Here is a 23,213-nt window from a genome sequence, read left to right as displayed (position 1 = left end):
AAAAGAAAGAAAGAAAAAGAAAGAAAGAAAGAAAGAAAAAGAGAGAGAGAGAGAGAGAGAGAGTGGGGAGAAGAGAGAAAGAATGGAGAGAAAATAGAGAAAGAGAGAAAGGGTAGAGGTAAAGAGAAAGAGAGAGAGACTGAGAGAGAAAGAGCAGTCAGGGAGCATACATCTTAACCATAATGAAGCATGACAAAATCTGTTTACGTAACAAGCCAGCGCATTGGCGGAATTCAAAAAACATTCCGTGAGAATGTTCCGGAACTTTTGGCTGGCAAAGAGGAGAGAGCAGCAGGCCATGACCCCCTAAGCTGGCCAGCTATCCCAGGAATGGACTGCAAGGTCGAACTGGCGGGGGTGGTTGGGGTGGAGCTGTTGGGGTTGTTTTGACCACTCCTGACCATCTCCACATCAGGGCTTCTCCTCAGCTATTACCAATGCTAATGCCAAGGGTTAGTTAGTAAGCGTAGGACGGCGGTGGTGGAGTGACTCGTGACCCTTTGACCCCTCCGACTCCTCCCACATCCTCCTCACACCATTCTGTGGCCTGACCTTGGACGGGCTAAAGGGGAAATGAGAGTCGAAACACAACAGCTTCCTGGAGGACCGACCTTTCCCCGAGGGCTGCGGGACCACGAAGCCAGGCAGCAGGAAGGGGGCGCCGGTGGTGAGGCCGGCCGGTTTCAGCTCCGTCACGCCATATGTGGTCAGCGAGGTCACCAGATTCACCAGGTCCTTCAGCGCATCTTTGGACTCGTCCTCTTTGGCCTGCTCCAGCCTGTGCAACAACACCAACATTTATAAGTGATGCAAACTCCAGCCTCTGTCACAACACAAACCTTTAAATGAGGACTATGCTGACTATAAATACTGGCTATATTTTTGTCTCTCAAAGTTTCCAATGTTCTCTCATTGCTACTGTACAAAATGTTACACTGTTTTGTTTTGTGCTTTGGCAACACTGTACCTACAGCCATGCAATGTTGAATTAAAAAAAAATTGATAAAGGATAGCATTGCATGTGACCATTCAGACGTACCGGTATTGTTTTATTTTAACTGCCAATAGGTTAGGTCTTATAATAGGTTATAAAGTATTTAATACTTTATAACCTATTATAAGAAATGATATGTGTTTTCAAATGCGTATGTGTTGTACATGTTGTTGTATACACTGCATGTGCAGCATAAATGTGCCACTAATAGGACTGAGAAAATATTATAGATGAAAAATATTTTTAAAATCTTAATGATTTTGAACCCTGAAATTTCCAGTGGTGTTAAATAAGTGATTAAAAGAGGACTTGGAAAATATCTTCAGTCATCAAAAAATGTTTGCTTTACCACGCAAACGCTAAAGAAGAAAGAAAAGGGAAGTCTAAAAAGCAGACTAGCTCTCCAGTGGGAGCCAAGACTATACTCTTAGGCAGGAACTAAAAAAGACACCAACATAAACAAGTAAAAGTTACTAGCCATTACGACTTCCACATAGCCACAAAGCTTGAGTCAGTGTCATACGAGTCACCGCCTCTCAGAAGTCAGAAAGGTCAGGGGTCAGGACTGACCTGAGCATGAGGTCACACAGGAAGTTGTAGCCCTGGCACATGCGGAAGTCGTCCAGGAGTGTCTGGGACACGTCGCTGGAGTCCTTCAGGAAGCACGAGAGCCCGGCGAACATCTCCACGATCTCCAGCGGCGACAGGTCGTCTGACTGCTGCATGTTCTGAATGCACGTGGAGAGACACTCTTTCTCTACAGGGTAGGAAGGAAGGAGTGAAGGAAGGATGAGCGGGAGGGAGGGAAAGAGGGATAGAAGGACGGAAGAGGGAAAGGAAGGGTGGGGGAGAGGCAACAGGTTCAGCCAGGAACTCACAGACAACGAAGGACAGTGCCTGATTTATACAGACTGATAATATAGACACACAGAGTTACTGACAAAACACACAGACACACACAGACACACACACAGACACACACACAGACACACACACAGCTCACCGTGTATATATTTGACCACGTTGACGCTGAGGCCGTGTCTGGAGATGGTGGTGAGCACCTCGCCGGCGCTGGCCCTCCAGGGCAGGTTGTGTGGCGGGCACCAGGACGTGATGGCACTGAAGAGCAGCTGCAGGTCGTCCTTCTGGGCCAGCTCCTCCGCCGGGGACACGTAGTTACACAACTTCACCAGGATCTGCACGGAGACACACAGAGAGAGAGAGAGAGAGAGAGAGAGAGAGAGAGAGAGAGAGAGAGAGACAGACAGACAGAGAAAGAGAGATACAGACAGACAGACAGAGAGAGAAAGAGAAAGAGAGAGAGACAGACAGAGAAAGAGAGAGACAGACAGACAGAGAGAGAAAGAGAAAGAGAGAAAGAGAGAGAGAGAGAGAGAGAGAGAGAGAGAGACAGACAGACAGAAAAACAGACAGAGAGAGAGTGAGTCAGACAGAAAAGAAACAGAATCCTCATATGCCTTTTTTCCCCTTTCTCTCAAAGTTCCCAATGTTCTCTCATTGCTACTGTACAAAATGTTACACTGTTTTGTTTTGTGCTTTGGCAACACTGTACCAACAGCCATGCAATGGTGAATTAAAAAAAAAAATTGATAATGGATAGCATTGCATGTGACCATTCAGACGTACCGGTATTGTTTTATTTTAACTGCCATATATGTTGCTTTCAATATCTTCTAACTTCATCTTAAAGTAAGACCTTAAAGAACTTCCTATAACCTCAAACAATGCCTATAATTAAACAGTGAAGATAAACTCAAGTTGAGCTGATGGCATGAATGGTTTAAGTCTTACAGTTACAAATGCGCTTTAGGCTCCTGGTTGACTTTAGCCCAGACTACAGGCTATGCTTTAGGCTTGTGCTGGGGTTGGTTAGTGCCGATATCCATCGGTCACTATTTGGTCCAACCTAATCAGGGGATTTCCTTTTTCTCCACTTCCAATGTCCAGATTAGTGTGTGGTATTGATCTCACTAGAGATGAGTGGAGGAGTCAGGGCTGCTCACTGGTCAGCAGAGTCAGTTCACTCTGAGCTCAGTGCTCACAGAGGAAATGATTACTGGGGCTGGGCCATAGAGGAAATACAGGCGCCTACCCCACCTCCCCGTCACAAACACACACACACATTCACACACACACACACACACACACACACACACACACACACACACACACTCACTCTCACACACTCACACAGTGGAAGCAGCTCACTTCCCCTACGCACTCCCCTCACTGCCCCCAAAAAAACAGAAGTGGGCTTTGACATCCTGATCTCTGTGCTACTTGGCGAGTCTGCACAGATGAGCCTGTGATGCTACATCAACAACAACAAGCAGACTGGACATTACAGGATTTTAAATCCTGGGGGTGAATCTAGCCCGATGTCTAGCCATAGCCTTTCTAAATGCATTTCACAAAATACATTGCTAACAGTATGTTATGTTACAGTACATGTATTGAGTATCAAACAAGTGACAAACAGTACAGTGCGGTGTCTAATCAGTATTTACAAATGACAAAACTACCCTATGTAATATATGCAATTAAAGATATATAGCCTAGAGGATAATATATTATTAAACCTTTTATATTCATCAGTTCATCCAAGAGTCCATCCAACAAAACAAGTTGGCCTTTGCAAATGCCATACCTGACAAAATGTCCATTTCCCTCTACCATCTACCTGTATCCTATTATCATCTGTTCCCAACATCTGGTGGGAAACAAACAATATAATGTTGTTGGCAAACTCACAGTTGACAGACCAGTCAGTCAGTCACATGATCCACTCATCTGACTGGATGTCGAGGCAGCACCGAGGCTGAGTGACTGCTCTCTGCTGCGCAGGAGAATGGCCTCTCTCTCACACACACACACACACACACACACGCACGCACACAAACACCAACAGACACAGACACAGGCACAGACACACACAGATATACACAGACACACTGCTGCTCATGAGAAGGGCCTCACCTGTACGAAGACCTTCTGTAGGAGGGCGCGGCGCTCAGCCAGCGGCAGTTCTGTCTGTGTGGCGGCCGGCACCTCGGGCGTGTGCGGCAGGTCGAAGAACAGGTACAGACACTTTACCAACGTGGAGGGCACCGACATGGTGGTCATGCAGTCCACCGTTTTCTGGGGGGCAGAGAAAGAGAGGGGGGTTAGACAGGAAAGTAAATAAAGATGAAGAATAAAATGTTTGTAGTGTGCATTCAAACTGCACACAGGTACGCCACCAGCCATTTTGAGGGTTATCATTCCAAAAGAATAGCTCCACCAAAAAAGCCTAAACCAATAGATCATAATGAATCTAACAAGAGCAGGAGAATAATGGCCATCTCTGAGCTTTTGATGTGATTGAAATGATGCAGGTATAAACATTAGAGGTCTGAAAGTAGAAACATTAGAGGTCTGATAAAAAATGTGTGCAATTTCTGAGCTCTGCTATTCCTGATAAAAGCATCAGCTAATGAATACATGTAAAATGTGGATCCAGTTAAAAACAAAAATCTACAGATGGAGAAACAAAAGGCAGTTGTGTTTTTCCATCAGTTCTTCAACTGCCACACAAAGAGAACACAAGAGATAACACACACACACACACACACACACACACACACACACACACACACACGTACACACTGCAAACACAACATCTGCCAAGTCTACGGCTTTTTTTCGGGGCTATGCCATACTGTGTCCAACACCAACACCTGACCTTAAACAAACTAGCAAATCCAGCTTGTGAAAAGGTAAACAAACATGGCATAGTGAATATTATGAATATAACTGTTGCTTTGGTCTACTTTAATCCCAATTCATATCCAAATGGGGAGATCTGTCCACAACTCGAACAATACTGACAGAGAAAACGGGGGCCATGTGCACCCTAGCGGAGTGAAGTGTCAAACATCTCTCTTTTTCCAGGGTGCAGTCACACTAGGGCAAGACATGTCTCATTAGGGCTCTCTCTCTCTCTCTCACACACAGACACTTGTAAGCAGAGTTGCCTATCAAATTAATATGTGTGGGGGACTGTGTCGGAGAAGGCAAGGTAAGCCACTTGGGTACAGATGAATCTCACACACACACACACCAACAGCCACAGAGAAAGGCAAAAACAGAGACACACATCCTCTGGATCTGAGCATAGAGACACACATTGCAGGCACTCAGAAACACACACCGACTCCATATTCACACAAACTGCAATGCAGACAGACAGTCACAGTGACACAGTGTCTAATTCAGACATGCAAAACACACACACACACACACACACACACACACACACACACACAGTCCTGCCCCTGACTGACACACACACACACACACACACACACACACACACGGCTCTTATAAGACTGACAGGGCCTTTTTTCTCCCCCATTCATCATCACGGTGTGGACAGAAAGCGTCTGGCTGTGAATGGATGTGAACAGGCTGCCACACAGGTCAACATCTCACCTCCTGACAGAGCCAGTCTCATGAGCACCACAGCAGAGGAACACATGCACACACACACACACGCACTCACGCACAGAGAGAGAGAGAGAGAGAACAAACACACTCACACACAAATGTCTGCTAATACACTTCACATACTAGCACTCTCTCTCTCTCTCTCCCTCTCACACACAGACGGCTTATAGATTCAGCAGTGCCAACAGTGGGGACCCAACAGAGAGGCAGGGGTGGAGAGAGGAATGAAAGCGGGTGGAGTTGAAATGCCACTGCAGTCACCAGGCTGGACTCCAGCCCTCTTCACTGCCATGTCTGCAGTCACCACTACCCTAGAAAATCCAGAGTTCTCACAAGAGCACAATTTGAATGTATCAACTTGTATCGTGGGGAGCCGGAAGTCCGGAATCAGTCAGTAAACATTGATCGTATAGTCTTATCCAATTGCGTGCAGAGAGATTTTCAAATGCACGCTTGGTGCCGCCCCTCAGAGTTGGGCCATTACATTATTCGTGGCCAGACCCTTCATCTTTCTAGATTATCAGGGTCTGGAAGTCACCACAATCAGCGATAAACATCATCGTCACAGTGGTGAATCCTCAGCACGGTGGGAATGGGCCATTTTGTGATGTGTCAAATGTACTGACCTGGAAAGACTGGACTGCACTAAAGAGGCTACCTACTTTGTTTTCTGTAATTACCACAACACCAATCCCCTATGAAATAGTCTGATGTGTGATATATAAACAGAGACAACTGCAGAGGTACTGTACCTTAACCCCATCTGCCTACAGCACTTTAACTACGCAGGACTATATGTTCTTACTACGGGGGAACCCACTGTCAAGGCTGCATAAGGTGGGTTTCACCCACTCACTGTCTCTTTTAATAAAGATGGGTGTAGGGTTAAGGTATCATCCCCAGAGACAGCCTGCTGAGAGTCTGGGGGAAGGACAAGCACACTCGAACAGGTCACCAGATCATGGTTAGGCATCTTCATCTCTGTGTGTCTCTGTGTGTCTCTGTGTGTCTCTGTGTGTCTCTGTGTGTCTCTGTGTGTCTCTGTGTGTGTGGCTTTTGTATTAACAGCAAGATGGTCGGTGACTGAGGGGCTGCCTGCTGGAAGCTTGAATTATTATGCAGTGAGGCGGTACACACACACACACACACACACACACACACACACACACAGACGTAGACAAAGTGGGCTGAGGTGAAGGTTAGTTTTCCACACTTGTAGGGGGATTCTAGAATATGTGTGTGTGTGTGTGTGTGTGTGTGTGTGTGTGTGTGTGTGTGTGTGTGTGTGTGTGTGTGTGTGTGTGTGTGTGTGTGTGTGTGTAGGGGGGGGGGGGGTATTATCTGGAGCATGGTAATCAGACACAGGAGTTTTAATCAGCTCTCCCCCATTCCCACCCCCACCCCTGATCAGAGTGGAGGGGAAACATATCATATAGAGAGACAAATGAGTCAGATGGATCATTCCTTTCTCAAAGAGACAAATTGAGCCAGAGAGAATAAAATGAAAGAGAGAGAATGAATGTGTGTGTGTGTGTGTGTGTGTGTGTGTGTGTGTGTGTGTGTGTGTGTGTGTGTGTGTGTGTGTGTGTGTGTGTGTGTGTGTGTGTGCGTGTGCGTGTGCGTGTGCGTGTGCGTGGTGCGTGGTGCGCGTGTGGAAGGGGGAGCCAGGAGAGGCAGGGCAAAGGGGAGAGAGGGAAGGAGTGAAAGCGAGAGAGTGAACAAGGGCAACAAGAGAAAAAGGAGTGAGTGTAAATGAGGAACCAGAAAGCAAGAGAGAGAAATAGGGAGAGAGGGGGGGGGGACAAGAGAAAGAGAGAGAGAAGATGAGCGAGCGAGAGAGAGAGAGAGAGAGAGAGAGAGAGAGAGAGAGAGAGGAGAGAGAGAGAGAGAGAGGAGAGAGAGAGGAGAGAGAAGAGAGAGAGAGAGAGAAGACGAGAGAGAGGGAGAAGACAAGAAAGAGAGAGAGAGAAGGCGAAAGATGAAGGCCAGTCTGTCAGAGAGGAAAGAAAGCCGGCTGTTGTTTAACTGACGTCACAGAGTGAAGCAGGGCCAGGAGGGCCTTTTGTCTGATCTGTCAGAGACAGCACCAACACACACACACACACACACACACACACACGAAAGAAGGGGGAGGGAGAAAGACAGAATGCAGAAAGACGAATAGAAAGAAAGATGTGCCAAGGAACAGATTAGTCAGATATCCAGATCAACATATAGAGCGTTATACAGATCAATACATAAAATTATAAATCAATTAAAGACAACGATTGGAGCAGAGACAACAAAAGCAATAGTTGAATCAATAGATGAACCGACAGACAGATCTATATAGCCAGAGAGAGCAGTTGATTGTATAAATGCATGCTGACTGCTTGCTCTACAGATATACTGTATATAAATGCAGCAAGTCAATCATGTCAACAGCCATGCAGCTACCTCTGATGGAGCAGGCCTGCAATATGGGTTAGAATTGTAGAAACTGCTTGGGGTTACAAGGAGGAATGGGGGGAGAGAGAGAGAGAGAGAGAGAGAGAGAGAGAGAGAAGGAGAGGGGGACAAAGAAGAAAAAGAGGAATGAGGAAAGTGCCTCCATGCATATTCATGCTTTAGCACAAGCAGGGCTCCCAGACTGAGGTGACTTTTAATGCTGGCTGATTGGACACGACCGCTTAGAAGGATCTAACTCTCCGTCTAGAACTCAGGTGATGGAAATGGGCTTCATGAGCCCAGGGGCCATAAGGGGTAGTTAAGGTGTGAGACTCCCTGAGGCGGGGCAGAGGGCTAGGGGGCAGGAGGGCAATTGAGGCCACGCCGGTGAAGGAGAAGGAGAGATGAATAAAGAGGAAGAATGGAGAAAGGGAAGAAAGGACAAGGAGAGAGGAGGTCTGGATGAGGATTATTAATCCAGAGAAACGGATGACAACAAAGGGATGGATTTCTGCTGAGAAGCAGAAGAGGCTGCACATAAACCCCATACCCCACCCCTCACTCCCTCTGGGGCATATATTAAAATACTCTCTCTCTCTCTCTCTCTCTCTCTTTCACACACACAGGGAGCAAAGCCCCACCAGACAGTCGAAACTCTTTTCCACACAACTTTCACCACCAGTGTCTTAATTATATCCCATTATTATACAGCTCTTCACAATGCTAGTAGACTTGAATGGGATTTCCATTGACTTGAATAGGATTTCCCAACGTTAAAATATTTTCCCAACGGTAAAATATTTTCATGTAATTACCGCTGCAAACATATAATTACCGCTGTCAATGGCAACGGGTTTTGTGCTGCTGATTTAAGTTTTTCATATCATTCCGCAAGTAGTCCGGTCACTTCTTGCATTGGACCTTCATTCAAAAGTGAAAGCAGACGGTTGATCAGCTGTGTTCTAAAGAATGTTTGATTCAAGTTCAGCGTGTGTTGCGAACTATTTGTTTCTCAGCAAGACAAGTCCGGTTCGCCCTGTCGGGACTTATTTTCCCAATAATGACCGGCATTCTATACATTATCCCTTGCATAACATGAATCACTCAGGAGTTTCTGTACACACACATGCACTTGCATGCACAGGCAGGTAGGCACGCACGCACAGGCATACAGTACATACACAAACGCACACACACACACACACACACACACACACACACACACACACACACACAATCAGTGTTGCAAGATACACCTCTGCTTGATTAAAAAAACTCAACAAGCAAAAGCCTTTGAAATTCTTCAGCTGAGGCAGAGAAAGAGAGAGAGAGAAAGAAAAAAATAAATAAAGAAACACAGAGAAACAGAGAGAGAGAGAGAGAGAGAGAGCAAACAGACACTGGCACCACAGGCTCACCACAGGCATGGCAGCTTTAGTTATGAGATCCCTACTGCCACTGCAAGACCTAAGGGTTAAGTACTGCTACAGGCAAATAAGTGTGTGTGTGTGTGTGTGTGTGTGTGTGTGTGTGTGTGTGTGTGTGTGTGTGTGTGTGTGTGTGTGTGTAAAATGCATGCTTCTCTTTTACACAACACATGCTTTGTGTTTTGTGGGTGTCTTTGCACAAACACGAAGATACATTATATATCCATGACTTTTGTGTGTGTGTGTGTGTTTGTGTGCCTGTGTTGTCAAGATACCAAAATTATGACTTTGATACAATACCTGCCATAAATATCTCGATTCTCAATACTGAAACGATACCACGGCGATATCCTAAAATATCTGGATAAGATAGGACGCAGACCTCCTCCAAATGTATTGAGTCATTTGTGTTGAATTTGGTGCACTTTTGTAGTGTGCAAATTCCGGGTTCTAAACCTCTAAACTTCTTACATCTTTATTATCTTTACACTCAGTAAAATAGTAGTAAATTAGTGATTAAAGGAGAATTTCGGTGTGATATTGACCTAAAGTGTGTTGAAACATGATCAGATTCCAAAAATAATTCCGTGGAAATGCATGAATTCCAGTAGCAGCAACTGGAATCCATGCATTTCCACTGAATTATTTTTGGAATCTGATCCCTTATCATACCTGTTCATTCTTACTCGTCGCTCGACTTATCGTGACTAAATTCAAGATGGCTGCAAACGCTAAACTTTGTGAAGATACTGTCTGCATAAATCGTCTTGTAAGTAAACTACCAGTGGTTTTTCAAAGTTCTCAATGTCTCGTTTTAAATGTCAGGGCCCTCGGAAGTCTACCAATGAAGCGTGGAGATACATTGAGCCTCGTAAATGGTGTAAAACAGTGATTTATTTGCATGGCTAGCCCGATGCCAAAGCACCACCATTGAAAAAGCTGTTGGTAGCATCGGCTAACTAGCGCCAGATTTTGGAGTGCAGGGGACAAGCCGAGATGGGCTATGAGACATATGTTCACACTCGGTATCATGTTTCAACACACTTTAGGTCAATATCACACTGGAATTCTCCTTTAAGATCTTTATTGTTGTGTTGTGTTTTGACAATAAATTACCTTTAAATAGCGAAATTAGGCTAGATCAAGGTCAGTGTTCAAATTACTGCATGCAAATCATTAAATGCTATGCAGAAGGGCCTAATCTTTACCACTACTCTAAGCCTTCCCATGTTTATGGGATTTTTTTGATAGTTGCAAAGGGGAAAAAAGTGAAGATATCCACACACTGTCTTCTTTGCTCCCAGTGTGATTTAATAAGTACGTTTCAACCACTCAGGTCTTAGTCAGATACACCATTACCTGTTGCAATATATCTGTGCGCACATTCATACATTATGTCTATTTCTTTCATAGTTAACATTATTTGCTACCATAGCCTAGGCCGCTATTAGGACTCAACACACTTCAGTGGTATGGTGTGGGCTTCAATGAGCGCATTTGGGTAGCCTATCCTACATCTAGGAAATAATTACTGAACAAATTGCAGTCTACATGCCATGACAAGCATTACCAGTAGGCTACTGACCGAATACTAGCATGAACATTGCGTTTTCATCACGTTAGCACACTATGATCACAGTCGTTATGTCTCGTCAAAATTCACTGATGAAGGAAGGTTTGCTCTATCCCAGAATATAGGCCTAGCCTATAACTAAGGAGATAAACTTGACACTGATCACGTAGTGGTGTTTTCTATAGTATATTCGTTAACCTGTTGTTCTTTAAACTCTTTAAAAATGTTGGCATGTCTGTGAGGTACTTAGCCAAGTTTTATGTGTAGCCTACTTCCCTTTGAAATTTTTTTTACAGATGGGCCTCAATGTACATGTTGGCTTGCCTTCAATATCCGCGATGTATCCGAAATAGTTTCAGATTTCACTTCGACCTTTTGTTTTATCCACAAGCATAGGACTGTCGGCAAAGAACTTGTGTTGACATTTGCTGCTCACTCACTCACTCAGAGCTGCCTGCTTGACACACCCAATTGCCTAGTTGCGTGCAAGAAGCATGGCGAGTGGGAGCAGTCCACACAGACAAATTGTATTGTTTTTTGCATCAGGGCATCGTGATACCTTTCTGGTATCAGTACACCATGTGTGTACACCTTCCATGTACGTGTGTGTGTGTGTGCACCAACCTGTCCGGATGAGGCCAGCAGGTTGATGGTGGTCAGGAGCATCCAGCCACGGCTCGTCTCCTCACTCTGATTCACCTCCAGAAACTGCACTATGGCACGGCTGGCAGCCTCTGTAGGGGGCAAACACACACACACACACAGGTCAATTTTTAATTCATCAATTTAATTAATTCTCCACAGTCTGGCCTGTGAGTCTGGACTCTGGTGGTCTGGGTATGAGCAGTTAGTTCATTAGGCTTGTTCACCACTGCGCCAACAACGTCTTCCACCCCACATCCGATGCCGTTTAAGGCCAAGGAACTTTTACAGACAATAACATAGTACACAGTATGCTTAAGCAATTTATCATTCAACATTACTGTGGAATTCATATTTGTTTCCTTTATTTAGTGTGTGTGTGTGTGTGTATGTGTACTGTGTGTGTGTGTGTGTGTGTGTGTGTGTGTGTGTGTGTAGGACAAAACTCCCTGTCTCAGTACAATCCATCATGTAGATCACCCAATACATAATAGCAGTAATTATACCACAGTCTCATCTACGTGCTTGTGTGTCTGTGTGTGTCTGTGTGTGTCTGTGTGTGTCTGTGTGTGTCTGTGTAAATGGTTCAGTTCCTCTCCCTAATTTGCAGAATCTCACTGCAATTTACAACCAACAACACCAGCCTCTATTTGCAAAAAACCTCTATCCAACTCCCCTGCCACACACCATTTAGCAGGAGATGCTTCTCCACGCAGACAGACAGCACCATATAATGTCCTCTTTCATAAGGCATAGATAGTCCCTGCGCTCAGTCGGACTCTTCAGTCAGCCGACGTGAAAGGCACATTCTTTCAAATCAGCGTGCAGACACCACTAGAGCATACCCCCTTTATGAGGGCCATAAGCCTGGCAGTGCAGTGCAGGCCAATCCATCACCACAGCCAACTGGCTAGGCGAGAAGAATGCCAACTGTGGGGCGGAGATGATCAAGAGAGAGTGTGGTGGTGGGGGGGGGGGGGTTGTCAGAGAAAGAGAGAGAGAGAGAGAGAGAGAGAGAGAGAGAGAGAGAGAGAGAGAGAGAGAGAGAGAGAGAGAGAGAGAGAGAGAGAGGAGAGGAAGGAGAGAAACTGAGGGGGTGAAGGATGAGTGAGTGAGTGAGTGAGTGAGTGAGTGAGTGAGTGAGTGAGTGATAGAAAAACAGAGAGAAAGAGTAAGATATATACCAGAGAGGGGGGGGGGGGGGTGAAATAACAGGGGAGAGAGAGAGAGAGAGAGAGAGAGAAGAGAGGGACAGAGAGAGTAAAAGAAAGAGAGAGAGAGTCAGAGTAACTGAGAGGTCACCCTCTCCATCTGGAGGGAGGCTGAAAGTGACAGCGACGGCAACGGATGATTCTTCCACTCTGGCCGTTAATAAATCACTCATTTAGTCCCATCGCTCACTCCCCTAACCTGTCTGTCACACGGCACAGCACTCCCCAGCGCGCACGCACACATCCACACACACACACACACACACACACACACACCTCTCCCACACCCACCCTACGTCTCCAGCCCCCTGTAATCTCCTTTATGTGGAGAACGGGGCTACATGACATTAGATGCCACAGCAGGAGAACATCTTTGAGGAACTATACACTGTCCCTATGGGACGCAAAGCTAAACGCATGAGAAAAGTGTTTGGGTGGTGTTTTGATCAATAATTCTGACAGGGTCTTTGACCTCTGAATGCAAGATGCATGAATACATGAAGGCAAAATGGTGAGGTGATGAATGCCCGTGTCATAGGCAATTAGTAAATGGCTCTCGTCTGACAGGGAGAGTTGAGAGCTACGACTGCAACATTCTGAATAAGAAGATGGTGACACCTTGTTTCTAAAGCTTTATTCTCTTAAGCCTAACAATGAACACTTTCCTTAAAGGCAATGTAGGGAGACTCAGGTCACACTTTCCAAACGGTCTTTTTTCTTGCCTGGGACTAAAGATGCCTAAAGCAAAATGGCCAAAGAGTGGAAATGATTCATCTCTGGCTGACGTGCACAGGCTGAATCAAACGATCACAGAGCACTAAAATAGCAGGCAATCAAAGAGAACAGGTCTGCAAAGAAGACCAGAGAGAACCTAAACGGAATAGTCAGTTCAGTCAATAACTAAGTCAGGATTTCCCAAATGGTGGCCCGCGCCGACATTTGTGTATCTGACACGCGCGGACAAGAATCACAGGGTCTTCATAGAGAGAATCCTCACTGCAATCAAGCCAGCAACTGTTGTGGAGGATTGAATGTTCTCTGTCCACATTGAATCCGTTATATAAGTCATATTTCTCAATCAAAATAGCAGAGCAATGCAAGTGACAAGAGATAAAATAGAAACAGGGCATCCAGCAAAAGAGTTGCTCTAAACGTTCGTTCTCGTTACATCGTGCTGCACACCACAGCACACCACCGGCTTCGCGTCGCTTAGGCAAGGATATTCCAACTGAAAACATTGTAGCCTAGTTTAATTAAACTGATTTTATCCCTAATGCTTGCTCACATCGCATGTAGGATTTGGTGAAAGCCATGAAAAGAAATAGACTTTAGAAATGTGGCACTTTTACGCAAATGCTGGTAACGTTAAGGTAACGTTAACTTTACTGTAACATGCAAGCTGTAAAAAACGTATTCAGATCAACAATGCCAGAATAGCAACAATAAAATCTACTGTAACCTATCAAACTATTCAACAGTATCCATTCTAAAATCTTTATTAATCTCATTATCTCTGAACACACTATGCCACAGTCCTTTGTTATGGATTGTTTTCACATCCACTATCTTGCATTGACATTGTATATATTGTCAGGTTTTTAAAATGCATATTGGGGATTTGTGTGGATATGGGTGTGTGTGTTTACAAACACTGCAATGTGTGTGTAGTGTGTAGTGTGAGTGTGTAGTGTAGTGTGTGTAGCGCGTGCGACGTGCGTACCTGTGGACTTGTTGGATGCCCGGCGCCGGATCTCGGTCACCATGAGGCGGGACACCTGCGTGGTGAACTGGAGCAGGTCGGAGAACTTCTCGTTCATGGAGCTCGGGGGAGCGTTCCCAAACACCTGCGTGTTACAGAGGTCCACACACACACACACACACACACACACACACACACAGTTAGTTACAGCAGCAGCGAGCGCCCTGGCAACAGAGCGCTGCCTCCGAGTCGGCAGACTGCACAGAGACTCGGCTAAAAATATCAAATGAGCACACTGAAAGACTGGGAGAGACTGCTTTAACATCATCTTAAACAGGATAACTGCCTTAACAAACAGATAAGGTCATATTGTTTTGTTTATGAAAGGCATTTAATATTTGTGTATGTATATCTTTCAGTATTTGTACTAGAGAGAGAGAGAGAGAGAGAGAGAGAGAGAGAGAGAGAGAGAGAGAGAGAGAGAGAGAACAGGAAGGACTGATACTCCTTGAGTGACATCCTGTAATCTTAACATTCTAACAGAGCTCAGGTTCTGTCTGAAGGGTTCATGAGGACGCACATACACACTCAGATAGCCAGTACAGTGCTGATCACCACGGCAACACCGCAAATGGCGCGCATTCCCCTTTCGGTCGGAGAGTGCATTCCACTTGAGCCAGTAGCACTCTTCACCTCTGCGGTGGTCTCTTCCCAAACAATAGCAGTACTGCCGCCGCCACTAACTAGGGCTCTTCATTTGCAAGCCTCTTCAGAACTGTAAGCGACGTTGCCAGGTGTGTTGGGGAGGGCCTCTCCACTGCCTTAATTGCCATTTGACTTCTCAAATAGTGCATCTTCATAATCAGGCCATTGCTATGCATGACCACACGCTTCAAAAGGTCTACCAGGCGAGCGTTGGGTGTTATGGCGTATCTAGTGTCTGTGTCCTGCCATTACAGAGACTATAGATGAAGCAGGGAGTTATTTTTGGGTTGTATAACAGATTCTGCATACAGGCTGCAAGTATCCGGTTGTTTTATTCAGAACAGGTACACCAGTTTCTCTGCTCATTTCTTGTGACAATGGGCCTTTTGATCTGTAGGCCAAGTGTGCACACACACACACACACACCAAACACACACACCCTACAGGCAGCAGAGGCCCTGACCCCTTGTGTAAGCTTGCAAAGAAGGAACACAGAGGGGTGGGGGGGCCTTTCCTCTCCCGACAGGAACAATCCCGTCCTGCTAAATAAGCATGGATATTTCAGGCGCGGGACGCAACCTTGCTGCTCGGCACCAGCGCCCGGGTGGGTGGGCCAAATCTCTTGTCCGTGGGCCTGCAACCGGGGCAAACAACATTAAATATGCATGGCTGCTGCTGAAGGACCGAAGGCTCTACGAGTGCCTGCTCCCTCCTGTGGCCTGGGTTATGCTAAAAAGCACACAAAGCTCCAGCTCCAGCTGAGGGCCAGTTCTTCAAAGGCAGGCCCATGATAACAAACCTGCACAGCACGGAGAGCATCCTGTGGACCTCATGAGTGAGTGAGTGTGTGTGGGTTTAAGTGAGTACGTATCTTATTTGAGGATTTTGATACTATGTGTGTACACATGAGTATATGAGCCTGTGGGCGTGTGTTTGTGCAGTACCATAATGCACAGGGAGTACTCCCTCCTGTTGGGCAAAATCCTGTAAAGTTCCTCCACGTCTCGCTGTACATGTGGTCACATGGGGATGGGTGCATGTGCATGTAATGTGTGTGCATCTGGATGTGAACAAGACAGAGAGAGAGAGAGAGAGAGAGAAAGAGAGAGGGGGAGAGAGAGAGAGAGACAGTGGAGGGGTGGGGGGTCTCGTACCCTGTTGAAGACGGGCAGCATCATGTAGAGCTTCTCCTCCTGCTCCTTCTGGGTCATGTGACGCGGCGGGTGGCAGAGCTCGGAGAAGAGGCGGCGCAGGTGCATGAGGCCGAGCGCGTTGTCCTGCGGACTGCACTCCTCCTGCCGCGGACGGCCCATGATCCTCTTCACCATGTTCATCTTGAGCTGCTTCCTCAGGCCAAAGCCAGCCCTGTGCCAGGAGAGAGAGAGAGAGAGGGGGGGGGGGGGAGAGAGGGAAATGGAGAGGGAGAGAGAGAGAGAGAGAGAGGGTGAGACACAGGAAATATGGATACAGCCAGTTACGGATAAAGTGATTTGACATTTCACTGAGAGGATCTTCACACATTGGCCTGAGCTCAGGTTGCGGAGGCTATAGCCTGTGTTAGTCGTGTTCTATCAGATTCCTCAGTGTTTACTTCCACAAAGTGCCTTGCACCCGCAACACCAAACCTCCTTTTGGTATCTGACAGCAATCTCAGTGGCATGATCCTGCGCGTTGACCAAATTTGTTTATTTTGACTAACGTACACTTTTATGTAAAGTGGCTTCTAGTGCACAAAAGGCATAGTTCACGCTTTTAAACAGTTTGTGTGCCCTGCTGGAAACCCAAATGCTCTTCAAGTTGACATGTACAAGTGGGACAATATGGTTAAGTACACTTTAGCACACAGTGGTGCCCACCACCTCTGCATCTGAGAGTTTGGTTTCACTACTGATCTTTACGCAAAACTGGACACGTTAAACAAGACACCCCCCACCACACACACACACACGCACGCACATGCACACGCACACGCACACGCACACACACACGCACACACACACACACCCCTTCAGCTTCAAGCAGTGCAGCACACGGAGCACGCGGAGACACCTCGAGTTGGCCATTGGTCAGACTATGTCCTCATACACAGTTAGCAACCATCCACCATTGTGTGGTCAGGCTGAGGGCTATGATGAATCAGGGTGATGGTGGGAATGGTGGTTAGCAAGTGCTGCCTGCCATGCCAACACATTCACCAAGAGCAAAGAACATTTCCTAGGTTTCAAGCTTTGAAACACAAGCCAGCCAATTACTCAGGGATGAAAGCGTTTACAACTAAGTGAAAACCACACTGGAGAACACACAGTGCTTTAAAGCCTGTTTTTATATTCTGTATTTCTGCTGTTGCTCTCCACCAGTAGTTCCAGCGGAGCCAGGCTAAGGCCAGGGAATCTCCTCTGGATCGGTCCTCAACGGGATCCCTGATGGTAAAGGGTTCTGACAATCCACAGAGTAGATTTCCCCTTCTTCCCTGGAGGAGGAAGTCCTCTCTTCACAGCAAATTACTCTCACTGAGTGGAGAGAGAGAAGAAGAGAGGACAAGAGAGAGAGAGAAAGAGCAAGAGATAGAAAGAATATAAAAGAGAGAGGGCAATGGGGTTGGTTGGGTAGGACTTTCCTACAAAGGCATGCTATCTTGAAAGAACCCTGTGTTGACTGCAAAGGCCCAACAGGGTTCAAAAGCATGGTGCACACAACTGAAACCAAATGCTTCATAAAATGCTCAGCAGGCTCCATTAGGCTGCTATTCTTCCTCCACTTCCATGTAAACAAGAGAAATGTCAACATGGTCAATAGTCACATGGGGACAGCCTTCTTTAGCCTCACTGTTCCTCATTATGAGGTGAGGAGATAAAATATGTTGTGTGTGTGTGTGTGTGTGTGTGTTAGTGTGTCCCCTTTCTAGACCACAATAACAGGTGGCAGGTGATGTTAAGCTCCACTTAAGTGCCACTCCTTGGATATCCTATCAAACTGACCACAGTCTTCTCAAGAGACAAAATCCTTGACCACGAAAGAAAGGTGAAGTGTCAAACAATAGTCACATGTGGCTAAGCTTCAGTGCTAACTCAGAGCCCTGTGACGGTCCACTCACTGTGTTCCAATGTCGTAGCGACGGCACAGCAACAAACCTGAGGACACGGTGCCAACGCTGGGGTAATTCTGGTCCACAGCAACCGTCCGGTTTTAAATAACAGCCCGGCGGTGGTGGCGGAGGACGCCTGTGTCACAGGCGCGGCCCAGACCGTTTAGCCTCCTCTGGTATTTTGGTGTTTTGGCTGCAGAGTGCGTGACCCGCCGGTGAACCCGCTGTTGCGATGGTGACTCGGCCCAAGCTTCCTGATGAGGGAGTCAAGTTCATCATCCAGAAATAAAATGACTGCGCTGCCTGCCACCACCACCACCACCGCTGCCTCAGCTACTGAAAGCTGCTACTGCCCTCTGCAAATAGCCCCAGCACAGGGCAGGCAGGGTAAACATGAGGTGTGAAGGCCCTACCCTCCAGCATGTCCTCATGCATTTCGAAAGAAGGATAAAAAGAGAGAAGTGGTGGAGCTGATGGTTGCTTGACAGATGCTCCTTTCTGACGAGGCCAGGCTGCGAGGCCAGACTGTTCTAACTAGGGAGTGTTTTGACCTCTTCTCTGGCACGGCGCGACTGTGGTGGATGGCTTTTGGCTGAGGTCATGGACAAACACTTCAATTGGTCACGTGAGATATTTGGATTATGACACATAGACGTAATTTAACTCTGACAAACTCTTTTTGTAATCTACGACCAATCTGCCTTTCCGTGGCTAAATGCTCAGAGGTCAGCTTTTGCCAGATCACCAGAATATTAGACTGGAATTCTATTATTACCGGATTCAAGGTGAATCTCTGTGTGTGTGTGTGTGTGTGTGTGTGTGTGTGTGTGTGTGTGTGTGTGTGTGTGTGTGTGTGTGTGTGTGTGCGTGCGTGCGTGTGCGCGCTGTGGATACCAGTTTCCAACACTGCATGCCTGATGGGAACAGATCATCCCTGTCAGTGTACAGCACGTTTCATGAAATGACAAGTCTGCCTAGAGGAGAGCACAGTCGCAACGATGGACTCACAATCTGCTGTCAGCTGCTTAAAAAAAAGATGGAAAACAAATCTGGCCCAAAAGATGTGTGTGTGTGTGTGTGTGTTTGTGTGTGTGTGTCCTGGCTTATTTTCCTGTGGTGGTGTGCCCAGTCAGTTCATGTTGTTTTCACACTCAAACAGGACCACTCAGGCAGGGTAGTGTAGAACTGCCCTCTTCAAACAGCACATTCACTTGCACAGAGGCCTCTCAGTATAAATAAGATAGCACTTGTTCACTTGCACAGTAGCACAGTCAGTGGCGATTTAATGGTGTAATTAATAACAATAAATAGGCAGGTAACAAGTAGCAATAAGCTAGATTTCCCCCGCCCAAGCTGTGGCAAAGTGGGGTTCCAAGCATGAATTATTAAAAAATAGAAAAGAAAAAAGAAAAAAAAAAAAAAAACAGCTTGGCGAGCTGTCTTTCCGTTATGTTGACCTCAGCCTCTGCTGCGAGGTCAGAACATCTCGCCCTCCGACAGGCAGAGAAGGAGAAACAAAAACTGATATGGAAATCCACCAGAACCTCCCATCCTGCCAGCCTCCCATTCCCAACCCCAATCTGGTGTGGATACTGGAAAGAGGCTGATTTCACTGAGATAAGCCCAGCTGACCCACATCCTGGAGGTCAGTGCTGTGGTTCACAAGACACTGGTCTCTAACTAGCCTGACAGGAACTGAAATCATGCAGGCCAAATGCGGCTTTCATATCTAAACTGAGGTTGGATACTTCTGAGGACAGGCTGTCCATTTCCTTATATCCTTTGTCCCTTCTGTGCAGACATGTGGACTCGAGTCACATGACTTGGACTCGAGTCAGACTCGAGTCATGATTTTAATGACTTCAGACTTGACTTGATAAAATTCGGCATGACTTGCGACTCGACTTGGACTTGAATACTATTCACTTGAGACTTGACTCGGACTTTGCCTCTTTGACTTGTGATGACTTGACATGTCTCGAATCAAAAACTAAAATTTCCTGATCGTGGACCAGTCACCCCACAGACGCTTTCCCGCGACTAAAAAAAAAAAAAAAAAAAAAATAGCGGAGACAAGCGGCAGTACTGCCGCTACCCCCACACGCGTTACGCACTGTCTGTAGGGCACCAAGAGACAGAGGAAGGACCAACATTTAGCCAATCACTAGTAGCTTTACTGCAAACTGATTTGCACTCTTGTTAGAGAACGTTTAATGTCAAAAAGTACCAACAGCATGTTACATAAAGTTGATACTTTTCGAGTCCTCTCCATTAAGATCCAACTTGAACTTATGCTAGCCTACTGCATTTAATTGAGAACGCATCCAAGCACGCACGAGAGGGAGAGAAAATGAGTAGGTTCCAGCTGGCTTGTCATTGTTGATGATGATTGATATCTTCTTTTAAATATAAGAAACATATAAAAGGAAATCGTGAAGGCAACAAATACGAGATTAGAGGAGATTGTGAATTATCCGGTTCTCACTAGCCTACTGTACTGTTATAAACTATGAGATCCAGGTCACTATGACATAGCTGCACTCACTGTGATTTGGAAAGTGGACAAGAATATTATGAAGAGTTGTCTTTGCCTTGTGTAATGGAACTTAATAGTCTTGAAGTATTCAATAATTTATTTACATGAAGCACATGATATGCCGATTGAAATACATTTTACTCAGCTACTGTAGCTAGGTGGCTACTGGCTACCAGGCTCATAATTCACTTTTAATTGCAAACAGAAAATGTCAAGCAAGCATCATGTCATACATGCTTCTCTTTCCAAGGGAATGAAAGCTGTTTGTGCCAACTTAATATCATGCTTATCGTTGTTAATATTGTGCTATACATGTGGCACAAACAATGTTTGAGTTTGTGGACTAGCCATAGGCTATATTTGAACGGAGCTGGTAAAAAAAGGATCATTATGAGAACGTGTGACACAATGGGCTTAAAGTGACAGTGCACCATTTACAAATGAGATAAACAGCATCAAATGTGTAGTATTTCTTAAGAAATGAATACTTTAAAACAAAATTACTGTCATTATTATCTTTTAAATAATATAAAAGTGTTGACCTTGGCTTCCCTTATGAGTCGCCACTGCCAGACAGCCTAATAAATTGTTTGCAGGCAAATCTGTGGCCTAGCGCAGTGAACTGCCATCAGTCAAATTATTACTCATCCTTACAGTGGGCTCCGCAATTTGGAAAAACAATATATATATTTGCAGCTGTGCTGAGTGTTATGTAGCTATCCGTTTACAGATTACACAGGTATGCGCATGCATATGTCGTAAAAGATTACAAGACAGAAACATTGAACATATTTTAATCTGTATTTATAAACAAAAAATACTGTGGATTAGATGGAAGTGCTAAAATTATGATCGATAGTCTAATAATGGCATTATTGTAAGTGAAGAGTACCTGATGACTTGTTCAGGACTTGAAAAAGATTGGGACTTGGACTTGGACTCGACTTGGCTTTGATGTGACTTGGACTTGGACTCGACTTGCCCTTCTCTGTATTTACTTGGGACTTGACTTGGACTTGACTGCGAAGACTTGGGACTTACTTGTGACTTGCCAAACAGTGACTTGGTCCCACCTCTGCTTCTGTGTCTAGCCTAGTTGTTTGTCACTTTTATTGAACTGAATGACCACTGGTCAAACTATTAAATTAAATTGTTTAATTGAATTGTTTAATTGAAAAAAAATTAAACAATTCAATTTTTTTTTAATTGAAAAAAAAAAAAAAACGTTTTAAGTAAAGTAAAAAGCTATCATATAATACTATATATATATATATATATATATATATATATATATATATATTCTGACCCATCGCTGGTCCTTGAGGAATGCGAGCAGAGCTGTGTGACGTGTCTTCTGCCCATGGGCCCATGGCTCTGTAGCCGGGTTCCACTGGCCACACTGTAACACTGCAAGCTCCTTCCTGTGACATAACATGCCGTAGGGTAGGGTGGGGTGGGGTGGGGGGGTTCACATCCCACAAATTGCTATCATCACATTGACACCGTAAACAGCTTGGTCTTCCTGACTCGTTGGACTGTTGGTGTGACTGTCGTAAATCGGTGTGGGGGTGGTGGATGGCAGGGGCTAGCTAAAAACGGTCTTTTGAAGCTTATTATGTGGTGCTGTGTTTCTTAGCAACAAGCTCACATTGGTCTGGTAATCTCAGATATTTGACGCAAAAACTCCACATGACTTGGTGATGTGGCAAAGACAGACACTTGATCTAAAATCACATGTGAGGGATTACTGTGCAACTAGCATGCACTTCACCCCGTGTAGAAAATCAGCATTAAGCTTCATCATTTCCATGTAGCACGATGGCCTTACAACGAAAACATAATCAGTCATACAAAATATTTCCATTTCATATACCACGGACACTGACACTGATTTGACAATTTCCCAAGGTGCACAGTTAGTTTTTGTGAGTGGGTGAGACTTTACCATCAGTGACACTTGGCAATGTCCCTATGACTCTCCTTGGCTCTGTCCTAAGTGTGTAGCCGCTGAGCCAAAGTCAGAGGCTTTCTCCCAACCAACACACAGGACATGTAAACTGCTTATTGGAGGGAATGTTTCCACTCAGACATGAGTGCTAGAGCCGCTATGCTAATGCAGAATCAGCCCTTGTCTGCAGGGTCCGTGACCGCAAAACCCCAGGTCTGCTTTCACAAGAGACGCTACATTCCTCCACTGACTCAGACTGTTTCACAACCACAGGAGCGTCTCTCACACACACACCCGCACACGCACACACGACAAGATGATCACCATCAACGTGACGATTCCAGGGACACTAAGGACATAGCCTATCCAAACACAAACGCACTGAGAGTCTTCTTGTGTCATGCTGCTCTGCTAACATAACAGATAACAGTTGCATTTAGCCTAGGCTTTGTGTGCACTT

General features: G+C 45.6%; 1 protein-coding gene across 10 annotated transcripts in view; it reads right to left on the bottom strand.

Annotated features, from left to right (window-relative positions):
- Positions 1-23,213, bottom strand: part of wdfy3 (WD repeat and FYVE domain containing 3) — a 103,813-nt gene that overhangs the window by 70,530 nt on the left and 10,070 nt on the right. For 9 of the 10 annotated variants that reach the window (XM_042099944.1, XM_042099940.1, XM_042099945.1 and 6 more), the window contains 7 exons: positions 16,339-16,549; positions 14,501-14,624; positions 11,552-11,661; positions 3,992-4,153; positions 1,998-2,190; positions 1,565-1,751; positions 612-778 (listed from right to left, as the gene is read on the bottom strand). In XM_042099944.1, the coding sequence (XP_041955878.1) occupies positions 612-778; positions 1,565-1,751; positions 1,998-2,190; positions 3,992-4,153; positions 11,552-11,661; positions 14,501-14,624; positions 16,339-16,518 (1,123 nt within the window). In that variant the 5' untranslated portion in view covers positions 16,519-16,549. Of the gene's footprint in view, positions 1-611; positions 779-1,564; positions 1,752-1,997; positions 2,191-3,991; positions 4,154-11,551; positions 11,662-14,500; positions 14,625-16,338; positions 16,550-18,315; positions 18,790-23,213 lie in introns of those variants that run through there. The other variant, XM_042099943.1, reaches the window with a different exon arrangement.

Source organism: Alosa sapidissima, chromosome 8, assembly GCF_018492685.1.
Source record: "Alosa sapidissima isolate fAloSap1 chromosome 8, fAloSap1.pri, whole genome shotgun sequence".
Lineage (NCBI taxonomy): Eukaryota > Metazoa > Chordata > Actinopteri > Clupeiformes > Clupeidae > Alosa > Alosa sapidissima.
The sequence above is the reverse complement of the archived record's forward strand: the minus strand, read 5'-3'. Positions and strand labels throughout refer to the sequence as shown.